The sequence below is a fragment of the Athene noctua genome, chromosome 2, assembly GCF_965140245.1.
Source record: "Athene noctua chromosome 2, bAthNoc1.hap1.1, whole genome shotgun sequence".
NCBI lineage: Eukaryota > Metazoa > Chordata > Aves > Strigiformes > Strigidae > Athene > Athene noctua.
Window position 1 is genome coordinate 119,123,940 of NC_134038.1, and position 20,795 is coordinate 119,144,734.

The following is a 20,795-nucleotide window of genomic DNA, read 5'->3' on the forward strand; positions in this document are numbered from 1 at the left end:
CATCTGGAGGTTTCTGGAGATAGCATGTTAGCTGAGCAAATGCTATAACATAAAAAATCTTCATGTTATAGTATTACCTGTAAATGTGAACATGCTCGGGTATAACGCTTCAAGTATTCTTGTACATGTGAAAAATTATGAGGGTGTATGATGGGGAGGGAGGGCAGTTAACAAACAAATTACTTTAGACAGTCTCACAGAAAGCCCTCCAGTCATGTATATTTAAATAACATCTAGGAATAGCTGAATGCCTCTGGCTAAAGATGAGTCTCAGATGGAGTAGCTTTGACAACTGCGGAAAAGTCTTAATAAGCCTCCCCATGAGTGTGACCTAGCTTTTTGCAGTGGAAAAGAACAATGTCCTGAATTTTTCTTTAAAATGGGTAATAATATTTAATCATAATTAGTACGGTGTCTTGCAAAAGACTGAGCTTTCTCCTATGCTTAGGCATTCTGCTGCATTCGGTTGTTGGTTCTTGCAATTATTGGGGTGGGGGTGGGAGAAGAAGAAATAAACCAGCAAATAAGTTCATTCTTTTCCTAGGTCACCATGGTAAAATGTTTATTTTGTGTGTAGTGAATGAATAATACTTAAACTGTGTTGAGAAATCCTATTCCAGAAACATAGTTCTAGTATGAGTTTTATAATTTAAGCAAATGAGAAATCTGTATTATGGATGGGGGAAGGGAGTTAAATTGATCTCAGGAATGAGAACTCTCTGATTTCTAAAGTTTAAAAAAGGTAGCTTTCCTTGCTTCGTCATATTGATAATTATGTAATAAATATTGAATAAGTAGCTCAAAGGGGAGCTGGAGAGGACAAGCTAAAAAAAATTTTTGGGACTAGTGGTCTCTCAGATTTTCAAAATGCGTTACTTGGCTGATATCTGGCATAACAACATGAGTAGACTTTGAAAGAAAATGCATCTACTATAAATAAGCCTCTGGAATGAACTCAGTTTTGATGTTAATATTTACAGACCATGATATTGAAATTATATTTTCTCATCTCAGAAGTTCCTGCAGCATTAGTTCCCCTTGCTGTATCCACAGAGGAAGCATTAAGTAGAGTAGCTTCATTTTTGGCAGTCTTAATAGACCAGCAGGCTGCTAATACACTGTCTGTGCATTGTCAACGTCAAGTATGAGCTCAGGGGCCTCAATTCTGATATTCAGGTGAATGATTTTCCTGCTGGAGACCTGAATGCTGTCAAACAGAGTGTGCTATCTGAAAAATTAAAACATGATGCAGATAATATCAGAAAGATACCATGCAATCAAATGCTGAAAGAAAAGAGAATATGTAAATAAGGCCTGGTTGCTGTATGGTAAATTTGTCTTGTTCTGAGCAATGCTACTTGATTTGGGGTAACACACTGTGTGTGTTGACATTCATATCTGCTGTAAGTCAGTGCACTATCATTAGCAATAATAAATCCTCTTCAGGTTCTTGTCAAAATTTGGGATTGCTTGGCAAGGGTTCAGACAGTCTCAGATGATGTGAGGATTTATATGGTTTTTAAGGACATAAGTGCAAGTGATATGACAAATCTGAGATAAGTATGAGAAGGCAGACAGATTTTGTTTTTTCCTTTCTCTTTAATAGGTATATTTGTATTCAAGAGGCCTGGTCTGGTCTTCCTCATTTGTCCTGATATTTGGTGGTTCCCACCCCCCTTCCCTCTTTCCAAATAAGATGAGATGGAGGTGAAAGTGCCCCCAGCTTTTTCTTGGGCAAGCAGCAGGACCTGTGACAGTGGTGACTTGGAGCTCTTCAAAGATCAGCCATCATAGTGATTCCGAGGGTTAGAAGGCAGAAAAGTGAACAAAGTGGGTTATCTAAGATGTGTCTTTCAATCACTTGTTCATTTGAGATAGAGCTGCTTGTCCCAGTGGTCTTCTCATTCTGCATAAGTTCTATTCCTTCAGTGCGGCTGATGCCTCCAACTGCTGTCACCCAGACATCCTATGGCAGAGTATGAAGAATCTTCTTCCCCCAGAGAAAGAAGGAGAATGAAGTCCTTAAAAAGACTTTTTTATTTATTTATGTAGGTTTAGAAAAAATGTATTACTGATTTAGTTAAGAAAAACAAAAGCTGTAACATAGGTGTTAGGTCTGTCGCAGCAACAAAAAAGTTTATTCCAAGCCAGTGGCAGTAATAGCACTAAAGAGTGGATTTGTTTTGAGGCAACATTTAAATTAAAAAAGGAAAATCTTTTAATTCAGACAGTCAATTGGGATAACTACAAATAACATGGTAGACCGTATAAGGTGCTAAAGAGTACCAGAATATCAGAATATTTAAATGCTGCTGTTTTGATCTCTGATTGCGAGATGGGAGAGTAAAATGCTTAACTTCAGGGAATTTGCTAGCTCTCACTGTTGGTTGCTTCCCACTCTTTTCTCCCTTCACCCACCCAGTTCCTTTCATCTGGCTGAGGATGTTGTTAATGCAAACCAAGAAGAATCTTTTTTTTATTTCTTAAATATGACAGATCTGTGTCTCCATGAGAATGTGGACAACTGCTACAAATAACTTGGAGGTGTTATGTTTATTTCAGTCACAATTAGGCTAGGACAGAGCCTTGAGCCACGCTCAGTTAAAATTAAATATAAATCATTCAACAAGTTGAGAGGGTTAGAAAATTTTATACAGAGACAAAGAAAGCTTTTAAGTAGCTGGTGAAGGCATTCAACAAATTCAGCAATGAAAATAACCCTGTGTGACCTAAACTTACACAACTGGTGTCCTTACCCTACTCTAAGGGCTGTTACAACAACAAGTCTGTGTTACTTGGTGCATGCAGTCAGAGTGTGAAGAATGTGCTCATGTCAAGTGTGGCCCTTGCCTGATCTCTGTCTTCAAGTTTACACCAAGGTATAGGCATAGAAAGCCTTCTTAGTTATGTAAAAATAAGATTTTGCATCAGGAAAAGAGAGCCCAACCTAGTTGCTTATTGTTGCTGGTAAACACTGGGAAATATAATTGTAAATGCCTGTAGGAGAGGCAGTAGCTGTGCAGGTAGGAGTCCTATAGAGTGTCAGTGAGTCTGAACTGAAATTGTTCTGCAAGGCTTTCTGAACTAAGGAAGACTGGGTGGAGGCAGACCAGAGTATCAGGGGTGGTGTCTGACCTGGCTAGGCTACTAGCTCTGCGCCTGCTTCTCTCTAGCCGGTGGACTCTACCTGATCTAGAGGATGGCTAGTTCAGTCTGATAATGCAGAGTCTGAACCAGTACCTGTGTCACACTGTGATTCTCTCTGGAGATCACAGATCAATTGATTTATTTTAAAAGCAGAGGCTTGTCTTGAGCCAAAAATGCATAAGCTTTTTCTTCACTCCCCCTTAGTAGTGTGTTCTGCTATTTGTAATGAATCAAACAAACAAACAAAAAACCCCCCACAACATAAACATCTGAGCAAAAAAATCAGAGAATAATTTGGGTTGGAAGAGACCTTAAAGATCTCCTAGTTCCAACCCCAAAATGTTTACTTGATGCCTCTATTGTGAGAAAATGGGGAAAAAATGTCAAGTGTTCCCTTTGAAGACTTGTCAGTTTACTAACACAGTTTGTATCACCAGTGCAAATTATTTAAGCTGCGAAGATGCATATAGCTGAAGTGTTCCTGGGTTGCTAGCAGTGCTTTGTTAATGAGCTCCATATAGGGTTGCTCTGCTTTCTTGTTAAATATGTTTCGTAAAACTAGTCATACTACTTTATAGGTCCTTTCTCCTTCAGGATGGATGTCTGTTAGATAAGTTAACTCCTGATGGCTTGCGATGGTCTCAAAGACACCTTTTAAATACAGATCACCTGTAATTAGGCATGTGCCCATGTCCTAACTTTTATCATAGACTTAAATTCAAGATAGATTATTTTAAAATAAGTCTTTGTTTAAATTCCTTGAGTTACTCAAATGGAAAGTGCATGGAGAATTCCCATAAATAATATTTACCACTGTCACTGAAATGTAAATCTATTTCTGAAGTAAATATTTCTGTTTCATAGCAAGAAATATGTTTGAATTGCTGACTTCAATGTGTTAACTGCTGTAAGGAATGCTGGTTTTGGCAGCCTTCTGTGATTTATACATAGTTTCACTGAAAATAGTTTAGATTTTAGTTGTAATATGGGTGGGCAGTTTTGCTGCATATTGCTTAGTTTCCTGCCACAGCTTGAGTTGTAGGAGCATCTGCAGAGTGGATATTACTATAACAAGAATGTAAGCTAGTATTAGATTCCTTGCAGCATGAATGATAGTTCAGCTTTTGATTTAACGGGGATAAACTGAGAGTTGCTTAAACCTCACCATTGTAAGAAAGCAGTTGTCATGTGAGTGTTAGTGTGCTGAACCCAATACAAAGTCAGTGCTCTTTCAGAAGTGAGTTTCTGCAGTGATAACCAATACATTTCTGTCTGCACATGAACTGCCAAATTTTATTCTCAGTACTGCAAGATCCATTCACCTGGGAGTATTTTACTATTGTACATACTGAAATAATGTAATGAAACATTGAAGTTATTTACCTTTTTAGCATCTATTGACTTATTTGAGCGTTAACTCAATTCATAGTAAAACAAAAATCTAGCACAAGCATAGTGTCTGCCGTGGTAGTAGTAATGCTGATTCCTTATTTGGGCAATAATGTAACTGTTATGCAGTTTAGCTTAAATTTAGCATTTATGTTATTTAGGTTAAACATTGTCATGCTCTGTTGGTATGTGTAGGTATAGGTTATTCTGTCTTTGGAGACCTGAGGCTCCGAGCTTACAGTAGGAATTAGTAACAAAACTGTAGAATTCAATGTGCTTGCAAGGATTACGTCTTTAGATTTTTTAAATAAAAAGGGCACTTGACTTTCCTTTGTTACTTCTTACCAAGTGGATTCTAGTCCTTTACCTAACTCCTTAATGCTGTCTTATGTTTCTCTGTGCAGATTTTAGTCTTCTGATGCTGAATAGAAATAATGATATTTTTAAAATTACTTAAAAACCTCCATATGTTGGTGTTGTCTTTTCTTGTTTGTATTTTCAGCGTTAAACAGCATTTGAAATATTTTTATATTTCTTTATAATGCTACCTCAGTGTTGGTGGTGATGCTTTAAAATGGCCATGCTACTAATAAATGTGTTGCAATGGTGAGATCTAATTAAATGCTGGGTCCTCCTCATGTCCTTCATATTTTCTCAGCCTGTGCATCTTTGGATGCTCTAGAAAACCCATGTTAAGATAAATCCATTCTCTCCTTGGCTATACAGTTCTGCTGCGTCTTAAAAGTATTTCCTACTAAATGTTATTTTCCATGCTTATGTACATTCCACACCAGGAAATCCTTTGATTAGTAATTTGATGCGATTACTCTGAAAAACCAAGTCCTCACCCTATGTCGCCTCTCCTAGTCATCCCAAACCTTTGGGTCAAAGAGAATTATATCCAGGCAATCATAACTCTCAATCTAAATACCTTACTGCAGGATGATAGGGTTTTCCTTTTCTTACACGAGAGCTAGACAGGTGATATGGTACTGTTGGTGCAAAATGAAGAGTGAATGTTTTAATCTTGTATTCTAATTCCTTGATGTTTCGCAATATGCTGGTTGATTGCAAAACCAACAGTAGGTTGTTGCATAAGAAATCAAACATCTATCTGCCAATGGAGTGTATTATCCCAGCAGTCCAGGCTTAGTTACTGCCTTGTAGAGGACTACAGCAGAAAGGACTGTTCTGAAGACTAAATGCAAAATAAAACCACATCCTTGGATGACATCAGGAATCTGAAAGCTTGCACTTTTAAGATGTATAAATGGTATGTCCAGGTCTTGTTTGCATGAATTAGATCTACTTATAGTTTGATTTTTCTCTTCTTTAGTATAATGCTTCACCACAGCAGCAGAGAGATATAATAAAGAGTAGGAGTCTCGACAGGAGGCTACAAGAACCAATAGTTTTAACAAAGTGGAGGCACAGCACAATTGTGTTGGACACCAATGATAAGGTAGGAGCAAGTTAAACAGCATGCTGGAATACCAACTGTTTCTGATATGTGAAATATTTAACAGATGAGTATGCATGAATTTCTGAAATAACTTTTTTTTCTTATATTTTGTTGTATCATTGTGTATAACATTAGAGAAACCAAGGCCCGTTTGGTAACTTTACTGCTGTTACTTTGTGAGTAGTAGCTCTTTTTTTCTTTTTACCCTTGAAGCATTTTAACTAGTGTTTGTTCAGGGTTTGGTGTGTACGGCCATTTTACTTATAATTATGAATCTCCCAATTCAGTTTAGGCTATGGAGTGTAAGCAGAGTTTGAATTCAAGAATTATGGATGTGGGTGAGGTTCTCATATAAGGTATAGTGATATTTAATACCTGGATGGTTTAATTGTAGGAAACACAAGTAGGAATACACTTGGAAGACTGCAGATGAATAATTGAAATATTCATAGAATTGAAATAAAAATTGCACTTGCTAAAGTAAAAAACTATGCCTTAAAGATGTAAATAGTAGTGGTATACAGTGGATGTATCACTTTAATGCCTGTTCCATTGATCTCCACTGTAATAAAGAAAGAAGAAAAGCTGTGGGTGGTTACAGCAGGGTTGTAATATTGTTGTTGTTGGAGGACAGAGGACAGTATTGGAAGTGCTGAAATGCTGTCAGGAGCTGAGCTGGGGGTTTAGTCTGGAAAGAGCTGCTGGTCAGTAACAACAAAAGCTTTTTTTCTGTCCATTCTTAGGGCATGTTCTTGATAGTCTGTTTTGGGCTGTACAGTAACAGATTCTGTTTAGGCCAGCAAGGAGACAGAGCCTCTCCCTTGCTCTCCCTCTGCCCATCTTCTTCCAGTTTGATTTTTGTCCCAGCCATTTCTGCTTGTGCTAGGACATTCTTTCTGCATGGGGGTGAGGGGTGTTGATGTGAGCTGAGTGGAGAGGAGGAACTGAAGCAAGTGTTGTAGGACGGTGACTTGCTGGTTTCAGTAATCTTTCAGCAGTCCATCCCAAGATTCTTGGAAACTGAAATACTTGTTAATGCTGAAATCTTAGCACAGATTACTCAGAATGAGCTACTAGGAAATTACATTGTAAGCTCCCTTTTTCTAAAGATACAGGGAAAAATGAAATGAATGTAGATTTGTGAGTAAAGAGAAAAGTCTTTAAGTGGCCCTGTGTAATCACAGATGTTATATTAAAAACTAAATGGACAAAACACAGTAGTTGTAATGAAAATGGATCTGCTGTCCACAATGTTACTTTCTTGACCTGTTTCTGGTACGTCATGGCTGGCAACTAAGCACCACACAGATGCTTGCTCATTCCTCCCTGCCTCTGCTGTGGAATGGGGAGAATTGGGGAAAAAAAAAGTAAAACTTCTGGGTTAAAATAAGAACAGTTTAATAAGCGAAATAAAATATACTAGTAGCAGTAGTAGTAATGGAAATGAAGATTAAAAAAAGAGAGGAGTCAAGCCTGAGAAATGACAAGTGATGCACAATGCAGTTGCTCACCACCTGCTGACCGATGGATGCCCAGCCAGTCTCTGAGCAGTGATTGACTGCCAGCCAGTCTTCCGTCTTCCCCCTGCCTGCCCCCCCGCCCCCCCCCCCCCCCCCTTATGTACTTCTAATGATTTTCCTGGTTGAAATAGAGTATAGGAGAGTGGGTTGTCATGAGTTGACTTAGTTCCTAAGAATAGGATTTATTGGATTTTATCTTAAGCTTTTGAGCTGTCAGTTTAGAATATATCATATGTGGTACTGAGGAGGCAGTGGGCTGTGCTTGGCTGGAGACTGTGCACCTGTAGGCATTAGTTTAGCTCAAATGATTCTGAAGTTGCTCTAGAGCTCCTTTCCCCGCCCTACTCTTCCTTATGCATCCTTTTGCACTTCCTGAGAGACAGTCTAGATGGGGCCCTGATAGATCAAAGCTGAGTAGACACTTCTAGCCTCATTTACAGTTTACAGAAGACTTGTATTTTTATTTTTTAATGTAAGATTTACTTCTGTTTTGGAATAACCTTTATGTAGTGCTGCACTGAACAAAGAAGCTCTTGTAAAACATTGAATAAGTGGAGCTGTTTACTTTTCTTCAAGAATCCAATGTTAAAATGCCTAGACCTTAAACCTAGTGAAGCAAGCAAGAAAGTGTACAAATGCCTAGTGTAATAGCCAAAAGAAACTGTATTTGTGAGCCATATTTGTAAAGCCTAAGTCAGTAACTTAAAGTTTCTTTAATGGCTTCAAAACATACAGGCAGCATGCATTTTTTAGTGATAAGGAGACTATATAGTTTCATATACAACATGATGTTAATGCTTTGAGAAAATTATAGAGGAGCAGTAAACTAGTGTTTTGTGGAAAGGCAAAATCTGTTTAGTGCATTGATGCACCTGTTTTATTACCACTGTGCTGGCAGGCACACTGTTATATATTCTGTTTTAAATTAGTATGTGGAAAGGGACTAGTCCATGACCACAAATACTGGATTTTTTGTTCCAGAGTTGCTTAGTGTCAAAGTTAGAATGAAATAGTAAGAACAAAAACTGTTATTTGTCTGGATAGGCAGCCCTAAGTTAGCTTTTTTAGCTGACTCCAAGGGAAACTATTCTTTTTATTTTCCTTATTTGTTTTTTCCTGGGAAAACAACGCAATGCAATTCTATGAAAATAGGCCAGTCAAAAGAGTGCTTGAAAGTGAAAGTATGGGTTGCCACCCCTGACAAGAATTTGTTGATATTGAATGTACGTGTTAACTGTTTTTTGGGTGTGGCACATATCTGTATATAGTCATCAGCTAAACAAGTTGGTAAGCAGAGGAAATAATACCTTCTCGGGGGAGATGATGTTGATTTCCTTTATTTGAACTTTTTTTTTTTCTACAGACATCTGAAAATATAGAACATTTAGGCTGTCCTTAGGATTTCTAATGTTCTCTGTTATGCTACTGAAAGAACCAGTGGGCCACTTATATAGGTAGATTTACAAGTGAATTTTAAAGCATGGATGTGCAGTGTGTTATGTAATGCTGGAAAAGCAAACTGAATTTAGGAGAGCTGTCAAGGGAATTAGAGGCAGTGGAAGAAATGTGTTAACGGTAACAGAGAACAAGTGATGTTTTTCTTCTGTTTGAAATTCTTTACCAGATTTTCAAGTGGTGTCTTTGTGCAGCGCAATCATTACTTTAGAGGAAACGTGTGTTCCTTTTTGTTCCGAATGGGCAGTTTTTCTAGTTCCCAGAGATTTACTACTTTCTTTTGGTCTGTAGTTAACATCTAGTTTAAGACAAAAACCTGAATATCTAGCAATTCAGTGCTTGATTACAAGGAAATTAATGCTCATGACTCACAAAAATTAACAGAGCTTGTATATGCTTCTCTACATATATAATAGTTTATTGTACTAATCTTATATTTACTAACCAGAGAGACATAATCTGTTCTTTTAAAATCTTGGTATTTATTATATGGTCCCTGTAATAAGTTAGTATTATAAATGTGCTTCATAATTTGATAGCAATGTCATATAAAAATCTGCCCCTTAATAAGGATGAAAGCTTTGCTCTAAAATGTAGATATTAATATTTATTTCAAATGGATATGTACTAATTAACCCAGTTTGAGTATTGTCTGTAAATCTTGTAAGAACACTGTTTAGTAATCAGATTTATAATACAGTTACCTGAGAATATCATGAATTCTTTAAAAAAGCATACTATTTTGTAATGTGTGAATGTGTATATATAGAGAAAGTACCTCGGGGTTAAGAAAAATTAAAATAATAACTTGTGTTGCCTGTTTGAATTTTATAGGAATCATCAACTGCTTCTAAGGCCAGTTTTACTGAAAATGAGTCCTCTCCTTCTTCACCAAAGCATCAAGCCACAGTCAGTATGCAATTGTTTAAATAGATAAGTAGATTTTGTAGAAACTGGGCTATTCATGATTAGAGAATTGAGGGTAAGCCTGCTTGTTATTGAGAAAAATAATGGGATAAAACTATTTGAAGGCTTTACATTTTAAAAGGAATGCATTGTATCCAGCTGTGCTTTCAGAAAAAAGTAAATGTCTTTGGATTACATACAGCTTGGTGATAGGAGGCTAAGTTTAAAATGCACTGTGGTATAAAGTTATGTCTAATTATATGGAAGTCAGTTTACTTCCTCCAAGAGTCATGACTTCTCACCTAACAACTTGGAAGGTAAAAGCAGAAACAAACTCCCCTTCTCCACAGAATCTCTCACTGTCAGGAGTCAGAAATAGTTTCTAGTATTTTATATCTTTATTTTTCCCTTCTGTTTCAGTCTCCTTGAAAAGACATAGAGGACCTGGCACTAAATAAACTGTCTTTTTGATTCTAATTACTGGGAGGAAAACTTAAGCTTGTTAAACTCGTTATGAATGTTTAACAGATTTTTTGCTTGAGTTTATATTTTAAAGGTGATCACTGCTTTTTAAGCAGTGGGAAATAATTTTTAAAAATAAGTTTTTGTTGGTTTTTTTTTTTTTTTTTTTTTTTTTTTTTAAACTTTGGAACTGTACTACAGTAGCATTGAAATATATGCCTTGACTAATTTTAGCAGCCATTTAGTAGGTAGCTCAGGGCATTAAAGTCACAACTTCTGTTTTGTTCTTACTCTGCATGCAGAGGTATGATTCTCTGGCTTATTCATGCTAACCCTTTGATACAACTCTTCAAACAGTTTTGCACAATAAAATAAACAGTGTTTATTAAACAAGCATAGCTGATAGCCTTACACACAAGCAATTGTTACTGCATGTATCCTAATTTCTTTAAATATGGCTCAGACCTTGAATTATTAAAATTGTATTTTTTACAAGAACTCACTACTCCTTTTTAGAGAATAGAAAACAGGGATCTGTATCTTTAGCTGTCCCCTGGGATTTGAACATTACAATGAAAGCTGGTGAATCTTTGTGTATTTTGATACTTAATTTGCTTTCCACTTCCTTTTCCCTGATTACGTTAATTTTCCCATTAGTACCCCCTAGTGTTGCTGTGAAGTAGGACATATGATACTTTTTTTGAATAATAATTCTTTGGAGCATTCCCACTGGTTTCACCATGAGTAATTTATTAAAACCACAATTTATTTGAGAAAATGAACATGGGATGCTCTGTCACTGTGAAAGATGGTGACAGGCCCTTCCACTTACTAAAGCCAAAGTTTTGTTAAAAGGGTTTAATGCATAGGACTGTTAGTGGTGGTTACATGGATCACAAATTAAGTGATCTAAGGAATGGGCTAATTTTTTTTTCTTTTTTTTTGGAGGGGGGGTGAAGAGGGGGAGGGAAGTGCCTCATTTCTTCTACTGGAAATACTAGTTTGGGAAAATAATGTATATATCACTGGCTTGGGAAGGCATTCCAGCCCAATGGAGATACTGGACTGAGTAAGAGTAGCAGTTATCACCTGGACTGAAATAACATCTGAACCACCAGCTAAACACTATCATCCTTGAAAATGTCTTTTTTATATTTTGTGCTGTGCTTGAAACATGTAGGTAAAATTTTTAAGGTTCATGAAAAACAGATCTGTATCTTTAAGAGTGTTGTTACAGTATTCCAGCAAAAAGTTTCTCTTTCATATTCTATTCTGCAGTTATGTCCACTTAAATTTGAGATTTAGAGGAGAATGCTGAAGAGAATATATCTTCTGTTTTCTTTGGATCTAGAAATGAGGACATTTTTGCTATGATAAAACTAATTTGGATCTTTCCCTAGTTGATTGTTTCAACTAATAGCTTAGTTCTTAAATTAGGAACTGCTACAAGGTGTTACTGAAAAAGAATTGCTTAAAAAAAAAAAAAAAAAAAAGAAAATTAACATTCCTTTAGCACCATTCACTGGTAGGACAAGGCTGGAATGACAGGAGAAAATTATAGAATTAGTTACCTCATCTTGAGAGTCACAAATGGTATAAATCAATGACTTTCTTTTTTATCATTATCCTTTTACATAAATTCCTTTATATTTTTTTTTTTTTTCATAGAAACTAGAAATATTTACTCCAAATATTTGAAACTTGCAAATACCCTTCTTCAGCCATGTTCTTTTTCTACCATTCACTGACTGATCTCCAAATTTTATAGAAGCATACAAATATAGATGATTTTCATTAAGAAGATGTAACTAAGTAGTTTAAAATTCTAATATTTTGCTTGGGGATAGGAAAAAATAGGGCATCAAAGAAATGTTTCAATCATCTGTTTTTGTGATATGTTATTTTTATGCATTTTAACGATGTTTTATTCAAAATATGCAATGATGTTAAAATAACTTGAAAGAATTTTGTCAGAGAATTTAGGCCATTTGTTTGTCAGCCATCTTCTTTCTTTAGTAAAGGGCACAAACTTAAATTTGTAATGGTTTGTGTAATAGAACATTTGTTTAAAATTTCCACTGTCTAGTATCACAAATTATTTAGCTTGACTTGTCTGAAGAACCTAGGCCTTGAAGAAGGAAAGCTTTTTATCCTCTGGATGGTAATGAGTACTTTCCCAGAGGAATTTTAATTTTGCTGATCTCTGCATGTTTAAATAGACTTAAGACAGTTTCTTGAAGTAATAACATGGGCAAAGATGGGTCATTGCCAGAAACTGGTTATTTAGGGGATTGAATTCGGTGCTCTGATGGCAATAGAAGCAGATTTTCTTCTCTATTTGTTTTACTCTATCTTACAGGGTCAAGAGAAGTATGGGTTATTGAATGTGACAAAAATTACAGAAAACGGGAAGAAAGTTCGGTAAGTCTTGGAAATCTAGAAGTACATGTGCATGAGAGTTTGTGTAAGGTATCTGACTTTTATAATAGAACAGCATACTGGGTTTTGCAGTTTCTCACTTTTTTAATCACAGTTTGCCTTAGAGGTTTTCCTGTAGGACACAGAATTTCCTTATCCCAAAGCATGTGTTTCTCCCAATGAGCTAAAGATAATGGACTTCAGAGATCCAGAGCTTCATGTATGCCAGGGCAGTGATTTCCTGAAGGTGTACTGATGAGAGACAGCTTTTTAAAATGGGATTGATTTGTTTATTTAAGAGAAAATTTGTATAGGTTATAGCCTGTCTTGTTCCTTGAATCAGTGTAAGAGGGGCTTTCAGACTTCTGCTTCATCTCCTTTAATTTCCAAGGAGTGTACATGTCATGAGCTCCCTAATTCTTCCTTCACTCTGCTTGTGAAGATTTTGAAGCAGAATATATCGCCCAGTGTTGATGTCCCTGTAGGTGATGAATGACCTCATTTCTAACTTCCTTTCTCTGCCTCACAGGCAGGCATTTACGTTATAAATCATAATGTATAATCAAGTAATGGCATCTCACTTAGATTTCTGGTGTTTTGCGAAGAGTCAGTGTTAAATACTGCATCAGTATGGCACATCCTCAGATTTCATTTCAATTTACTTTTTTATTTTGTTTACTTCTCATTTTTAAAGTTTAATCTTTTAGGTCTAATATTGTGTTATATCTAGTTCAGTGTTTCCCAGACTTTTGATACATGAAGCATGATTTTCCTGAGGATTAAATAGTCTGTACCCAGCTGATAGTCCAGAGCCACCCTGACCTAGTCCGGTGCAGTTGGGCAGCACATCTGACCCCCAGACTGGTTCCTCAGAGCTGTTCCTAACTGCTTGGTGGGAAAGGGTGGACAGTGACTCATGTAAGCTGCTCCTGATACAGTATATTCTCACCATTTATGTAGCATCTGTTGGAATCATTGATCAGAATTACTGCACTGCTGTACAGAAAGATGCAACATGGCCATCCTGTCACTTGAGAGCTGTTGAATAATAATTCATGTTTGGGCAATGGGAATAGATTGTCAGGGCTTGTCAAGACTTATATTTTTTTAACCTCAGGAGGACAGATACTCAGACATAAAAGCAAATAGTCAGACAGCTGGAACAACTCATTTGTTCTTTTTCTGCATTGTTTAGATGTGTAGCAAGTATTTTATTGGCAGTGTAAATGAGTTTATTACGTAAACATGGAACACTTGCATCCCAGTTAGATGTGATCAATCAGTTTCAGAACTATGTGGTACTTTGGCATAATATACTAAGTACACAGTAGGATGAGCATTCCAGATTAGCCCCTTTCAGATGATAATTGTATGGTGTTTCTCTTGGTGAATTGCTTCCACTACTAATTAGCTTTGTTTGATTTAGACTTTGATGGTCAGGCTGGGACCATTAACATATGGTCCCTTCTACAAATATGATAGCAATTAACACTAGCTGATGGCACTAATGACTGTATATATGCTTAAGTATATTAACATACAGGCCAGCTGGGCAACAGTGATTGACAGTTTAAATATCTACTTTCAAAGTCAATTTATCTTACATTTGTTTACAAATATTTACAGAAAGAATTGGATGTCGTCATGGGCAGTATTACAAGGTTCATCACTGCTGTTCACTAAAACTCAAGGAAGTGGAACTGGATGGGTAAGCTCAGGAACAACCCTCACCCTCATTTAAGTGTTAATCACGTAAAGCACAATAAATTAAAGCCCTCTTATTTGTAGGGCTTAAATACTGATATGAATGCATAATTTAGAAAAAAATAAGTGTCTGTAAATTCGCAGGAAAGGAAACGTAACAATTATAGTGTAGGATGAGGAGGAAAAACAGGTGTACTTTCTTATATTTCAGAAACATTTTTATATTTGATAAGAAAGAAACTCCTAGAGGTATTCAGTTGCCCTGTAAGCTTATAGTTTTTGCTGCAGGACAAATATTTTTCTATTCCTCACTAATGTGTTTGTCTAAACTGTTTGTTTTACTGTTCTTGGATATTTTTTCATAAACTCCAGGTAATTTTGAATGTGACACATATAATAAAGTAGTCTGACACTTGGCTTGTTGCATTGGACTACTTGAATAATGAAGTATTGTTGTTGAATTTAGTCTTTGCCTTTCGTATTTTGTTTGCTATCTGCGTAGTGCATGAAAAGTATTTGTATCTATTTCATTGTCTGATGAAGACCTTAAGAGAAACATCACACTGATGTTGATGATTATTCAATTTTTATATAATCTGTCATTTAATAGCACTATAATTAAATTTGTTGTATTTATCCAGCTGTATTCCTACATAAGTAGTTATAGAAATGGTTCTTTATGACTTACCTAGTTTTGGAGGTCTGACTTAAACTGTGTGGATCTGCTGTAATAACTAGAGGTCAGATTCAGTATTTGTTATTCCAGTGTATGTGTTGTCTTGATGTGCTTTGTTGATCTTTCTACTTGGCTAACTTCCTCCTGCTGTGCTTCTTTTTGGGTAGTGAATTGTTATTGACAATTCTTTTCTAAAGCATTGAGTTTGTTTCACAGCTGTAAACATAATTTTTTGCCCTTCCCTTGCTGTAGAAGGGGTGATTGGAAAAAAATGGGTGAGGATGGATAAATAACAACATTTGGGGTGAAGAGAATGGAAAGAGTAAAGTTGAGCAAAATGGTCAAGCAAAAGGAAAAGGGAAGGAAATAGAATAAAGGCATGAGATAAGGTAAATTATGTTGTCTGGTAGGAATTGCACTTGACTTCTGCAATTTACTTTTATAGCTAAGGATCCAAAAAGTACTTATAAAACTAAAGTCTATATATGCATGTTTGGAAAGTAAAAAATTTCACCTGAGTAACTAATCAAGTTTCAAAAACTATTACAGCTACTCATAGTCCAAATGTAGCTGTAGGTCAAAAACCCAGCAACTATATATTGATATCATTGAAACACACAGTGCTAAACTAAGATACTGTTTATGAATGTATGATACTGTTAGGAATGAATGTGGCCCAGATGAGTTATCTATAAAAGATAACAATTTTTGTTTATCGCTTAGGAATACTAGTGTAAGTTGTGTTACACCTTCCAAATACAGTCATTTTGTGGGGGGAAAAAAAGGCGTAAATTCTTTTGATAATTTAAGTGGAGCAAAAGTATCATAGTCACGGTATTTCTGTACAACACTGCCAGGTATATGTGAAGTATTGGACCTGGATCAGCAAAACAAATACATCAGTATGAACAGAATAAGGTGAAGCTGGAAATATTAGAGAACCTCAAGGACTTTCTGTTGTATACCTGCATATTAGCAGTTGACTTTGTAAATATATAATTAAATATTCAGCACACACTCTTTTTGCCCTCTGTGTAGGAACTTTTTACGGGGGTGTTAAAAATTCCACCTCACATCTCAAACGTTGATTTGTGTCAGTATTTTAATAAGGTAAAGTCGAGTCTAACAGTTTGACATATGATAAGAATTACATTTCTTCTTCATCTTACGAGAAGAATATTTTTTTAGTGTTCATCTGGTGATTGGTATAACCATATCTTTTTTTGGTGTGCATTGTTTTGTGACTTCATCACTTTTCTTCCTTTTTCTCATCAAGTCATTTTGCCAAGGGAGCTCAATTCCTGAGCTCCTCCTCTCGCTGCTTTCTTCTTGGAAAAATGCTCTCAGTCGTCGACCTGCTGTCACCTATGTAAACACTGACCAAGTTTCAGCTATCACTGTATGTGTTCTTGTTGCATGCCTCTTGTCACTGTAAGGCTATTTGCCACTAATCTTTGAAAGTAAATTTGAATTTTTCCAAGGTTTAAGTTTTGTCACTTCATATAACACCTGTGTATCCTGTTTGCTGTTTTCTGAAAGTCATCCCAGGTGCAAATTAACACAAGTGTATTGCAGTAATTCTGTAACTGTTCTAATGGAGCAAAGTAAAAATTGCTTCTGCTTCATCAGTAACAGAATTATAATCCCAAATTTGTCTACTATTTGATTCACTAGTGTCTTGACTAATGAACAGTATGATATGGTCAGTTTTTTAACAGATGTTTTATGTCTAATTATCTAACACAACTAATTTAGGATGTTTGTAAGATGCCTGTGATACCTTTGATACAATGACATACATGTTGTTGGTTAATTCTAGCTATAATTGGAATACTCAAAAATGTAAATGTTATGTGTAAAAAGCTGAAAGGAAAAGAGCTCAAGGATGTTCTGGCTATATGCCATGTACATGTAAATTTGTAGGACTCTTGTATATAAAATTTAAGCATCTATAGTCATGGTTTGAAGTGTAGATGCCAAGCATAGAAGTGTTGCATCAGCTACTTATAAAATGTTGGTAGGTAGTATGGTAGCTTGTTGCTCAAGGTGGATGAGGATGAATTTAGATAATGATACTAGGGTTAGAAGAAGCAAACAGGCTTGATTGGTTGTATGATTGGTTTTTAATATCACTTTCTCAGCACTCTTGTCAGAATCAAACTAAAGCTTTCATGGAAGAAATCATGTGCTGAAGACAGTAAAAGCAATGTTTCAGTAATTTGACAACTTGAGGATTTCGAAACATTGGTGATGTTTAAAACTATTTTGATATCTTGGCTTGTATTTCTTGAAGAGTGGAGGGAGAGTATGTTTTGAGCGTAGTTAAGATTCCTGAAACTTATAGATTGACTGTTTTGATGACCAGTACCTTAATTTTAAAATATTTTTCCTGTGTGGGGGGAGTAATTGCAGGCTTATTCAATAAATCTCGTGCTAAAAATTATGCAGCTGCCTTTTCTTTGCCAAATTCATTGCTATGTATCTGAAAGCCTGGAACTAATAATTTGTACACAGTTTGGTATCCTTTAAAATGTTACTTACTATAAGGAGATCTGGATTTATTTTTTTTAATACGTCTTTTCACAGAAATTTCAATTTTCAACTGTTGAAAGAAGGTGTGTCTCAACTTTTGGTGTTAGTTGTAATAGCTATTGCCAACTTTTAGTGATGGGGCTTCATAAAACACAGCAAATGATAACTGCTTAGAAGGATTCATCTATAACCTTCTGTAATAGGTGCATGTCTTCAATGTCAGCTACAGTGGTGGTAAACCAAAGTTAGGTAAACTTCTTAGACATCAAGAAAATAAATGCTCTTCAAGGTTATTCTGGGAAAGCTCTTGTTTACTGTTTTATACCACTGTGTTATAGCCAAGGATGTTATATGTATGTTACTGCAGCTCATTAGTATTGCACAGCCAATTATACAGGAGCTCAGATGATTATCATGAAAACTACTTGGAATGCAAATACTCCTATCAGAGTCTGGTTTCAAAAACCTTTTATCACTTTGCTGTGACAGTAAAGAATACGTTTTTCTGTTTTTGTTAAATTTATAAGTTTTGAAGCTCCCTTACCAGCCAGAAAAGAGCATCTGTCTCCTCAGCTCTGTTTCTCCAGCCCATCCATGGGTGAGGAGAATTTGGAATTAAAATGTTCTACCCAACTCTAATTAGAAACAGAATTATGACAATGGCAGGTGTCATTTGTATATCCAAAGTCTTCCCCTAAATAACATCCAATTCTGTTTCCAAAGAATGTTGGAATGTATTACAATACAGGCTGGCTTGTCCTGTGGAGGCTTCCAGGACTTGGAGAACTCTCCTGCAAAGATTGAAAAGGCCTTCTATTTATTGATGTCAGCATACATCTTCAAGGCAGTCCTTAAGCTACACAGCATCTACTATGTCTAAAGCAAAAAAACCCTCAACCCCCCTATTCATTCTAAAAAGTAGTTCTCTCTGCCATATAACGAGCATAAGCACATCCTATGACTCTGCTTTTTTTTTTCTAGCAGAAGCTGTTAGAAGTGACTCCAGGACAGCTTCATATATTGGACAGCTGGCAGCACCATGTATAGACCTCTCCTTCTTTCTGTCTCACACTGTTGCCCTTTCCAAACGTCCCAGACAGCTCAAAAGAGAAATCAGTAAGAATAAGGTGTCTGCTCGCTCAGTAAGAGCTGAATTGATCTGGATTAGTGCTGACTTGGTAGTTCACTCTGTTTTGAGATAGCAGAATTTGTCTAGGTGGCAGCAGATGCTGAAGTGAAAGGTTTTCTTTTTACTGCTCTCAACAAAAGCTGCTTGCTTCAGGAAGGTTTGATTTGCCTTTAGCTAACCCTTGTATACAGAGGGTCTGAGCAGCCCTCTACAGGACTTGTTCCTGGAAGCTTTCAAGAAGGGAGATGGCTGATGGCATCTTGTTTTCATACACTCAGGAGCAGAAAAGAGCCTTGACAGGAAAGCTCATAGGAGAACTTGCATGCTAAACTTAAAATTTCTTTGACTAAAGAAGTTAAGTTTGTGATGAGTATATAATGTATTGGTATATGAGAGGAGCTTTTCAGAGAGACTGGATTATTTGCTTGGGTTTCCCCATCACTGGATCTCACGCAGCAGTTTGAGCACTGCTTGTCTGAAGGAGTGGGAGAAGACTTCTTTTTTTTCCACCTCTGAGAAATTTAGCTTCTAGTTTTTGGTTTGTTCTGTGCTTCTCTGAAATGCTGAAGGGAGTTGGGCCAAAAAGATGGGTAGAGTACAAAGGTGTTTGAGGTAGTTCTGCGATCTGTCAGGTGGGGAATTCAGCAAGCTAATGTATTGGAGGGCTTTCCTTTTTGGGCAAAACAGCAGTGACCTGTTAAATTTTTTGTTGTTGTTTGTTGATTTTTGCCTGTAGCAGGTCATCTCCTGTTCTTCTCATCATCATCTGGGTGGTGTTTTTAATGAATGTCTCCCCTGACCCTGCAGAGGACTCGGACACTAGTCTCCTGCTCTCTCCAGTGCCAAACTCTACACATTGGTATCTCCCCACCACCCCCAGCACACAGCAAGATTGGTGTAGGCTGTCAGGAAGTGTGTGGCTGGGGCACTTTGGTTTTATGTGAAGCAATTATATGAATCTCTCTTAAACAGGCAGCTGCTGCATAGCTGCCTACAACTGTAAGAGCCATAATGGCCCAGAGATTGTTCCTGTTCACTGCTTAGCTGAGCCTCTCTCAAAAACACTACTATAATCAATAAGAAATGTTCTTGGATGACGTATCTGAGAATTAAGTTAGAAATAGAAGGGTTGGTTTGCTTGTCATTTGGTTGTTTGGGTTTTTTTTTTTTTTTCAAGTGCTGGTTGGCACTGGGTAAATTAGAAATATTCTCCTATTCTGATATTTCATGGGTAAAATAAAGAAGCTAAGATGCTACTTTCCATTCAACACTTAACTGCCCTTAGGACTCAAGGCAGGGAGAGATTCCAGGGGTAAACAGCCTTCCTAAAACACAATTAGCATTAATTAACATCCATACTGGGAATTTAATCAGAAGCAGCAGATCAGTTCTGTTTTCTGAACAGTTTTTTCTCCCTTTGGATACAACTGTTCTTGTACAGGCTGGGAACATGTGTTTGCAGCAAGGAGATTGTCCCGGGGCTTAGGGCCTCCAGAGCTGTCACATCAACAGCATTCGCACATCAAAGACTTTTTAAAAAAGTAGAAATGAACCTTTCCAATGGATCAGATGCTACAAGCTTCCCCTAGAACTGCAACATTAAATTTCTGTGCTACAACCAAGTGACTTACAGCTTTCCCTGCTCTGTGTCTTACTTATTTTACTCACAATTAGAGCTTTTTGTTTGTATGAGTCATTGAACTGGTTTCCTTGAGGAATGATATATCAAAGCTATGTGGTGTAGGTAGAAACCCTAGTAAAAGTACTTTATTTTAACAAATTGTGATACCTCGTATAAATGTAAAAGTAGCATGTAAAAATAGCTCACTGATGTTTTTCTTCAAGTTCTTTGAAGTGTTACTTGTAGGTTAAATGCTTTTTTTTAATCGCTTCAGTTATTAGCTGTTTGTTTAGTAGCTCAACAGTGAAATTGAGTTCTCTATACTTGCTAGGATATGCTCCAGTATTGCAATAGGAATAGTACAGAAGAATATA

At 36.6% G+C, this 20,795-nt stretch overlaps 1 protein-coding gene across 5 annotated transcripts in view; it reads left to right on the forward strand.

Moving 5' to 3' along the window:
* Positions 1-20,795, forward strand: part of ARHGAP12 (Rho GTPase activating protein 12) — an 80,639-nt gene that overhangs the window by 45,407 nt on the left and 14,437 nt on the right. For all 5 annotated transcript variants that reach the window (XM_074900023.1, XM_074900025.1, XM_074900026.1 and 2 more), the window contains 4 exons: positions 5,873-5,998; positions 9,808-9,882; positions 12,701-12,762; positions 14,386-14,467. In XM_074900023.1, the coding sequence (XP_074756124.1) occupies positions 5,873-5,998; positions 9,808-9,882; positions 12,701-12,762; positions 14,386-14,467 (345 nt within the window). The remainder of the gene's footprint in view (positions 1-5,872; positions 5,999-9,807; positions 9,883-12,700; positions 12,763-14,385; positions 14,468-20,795) is intronic.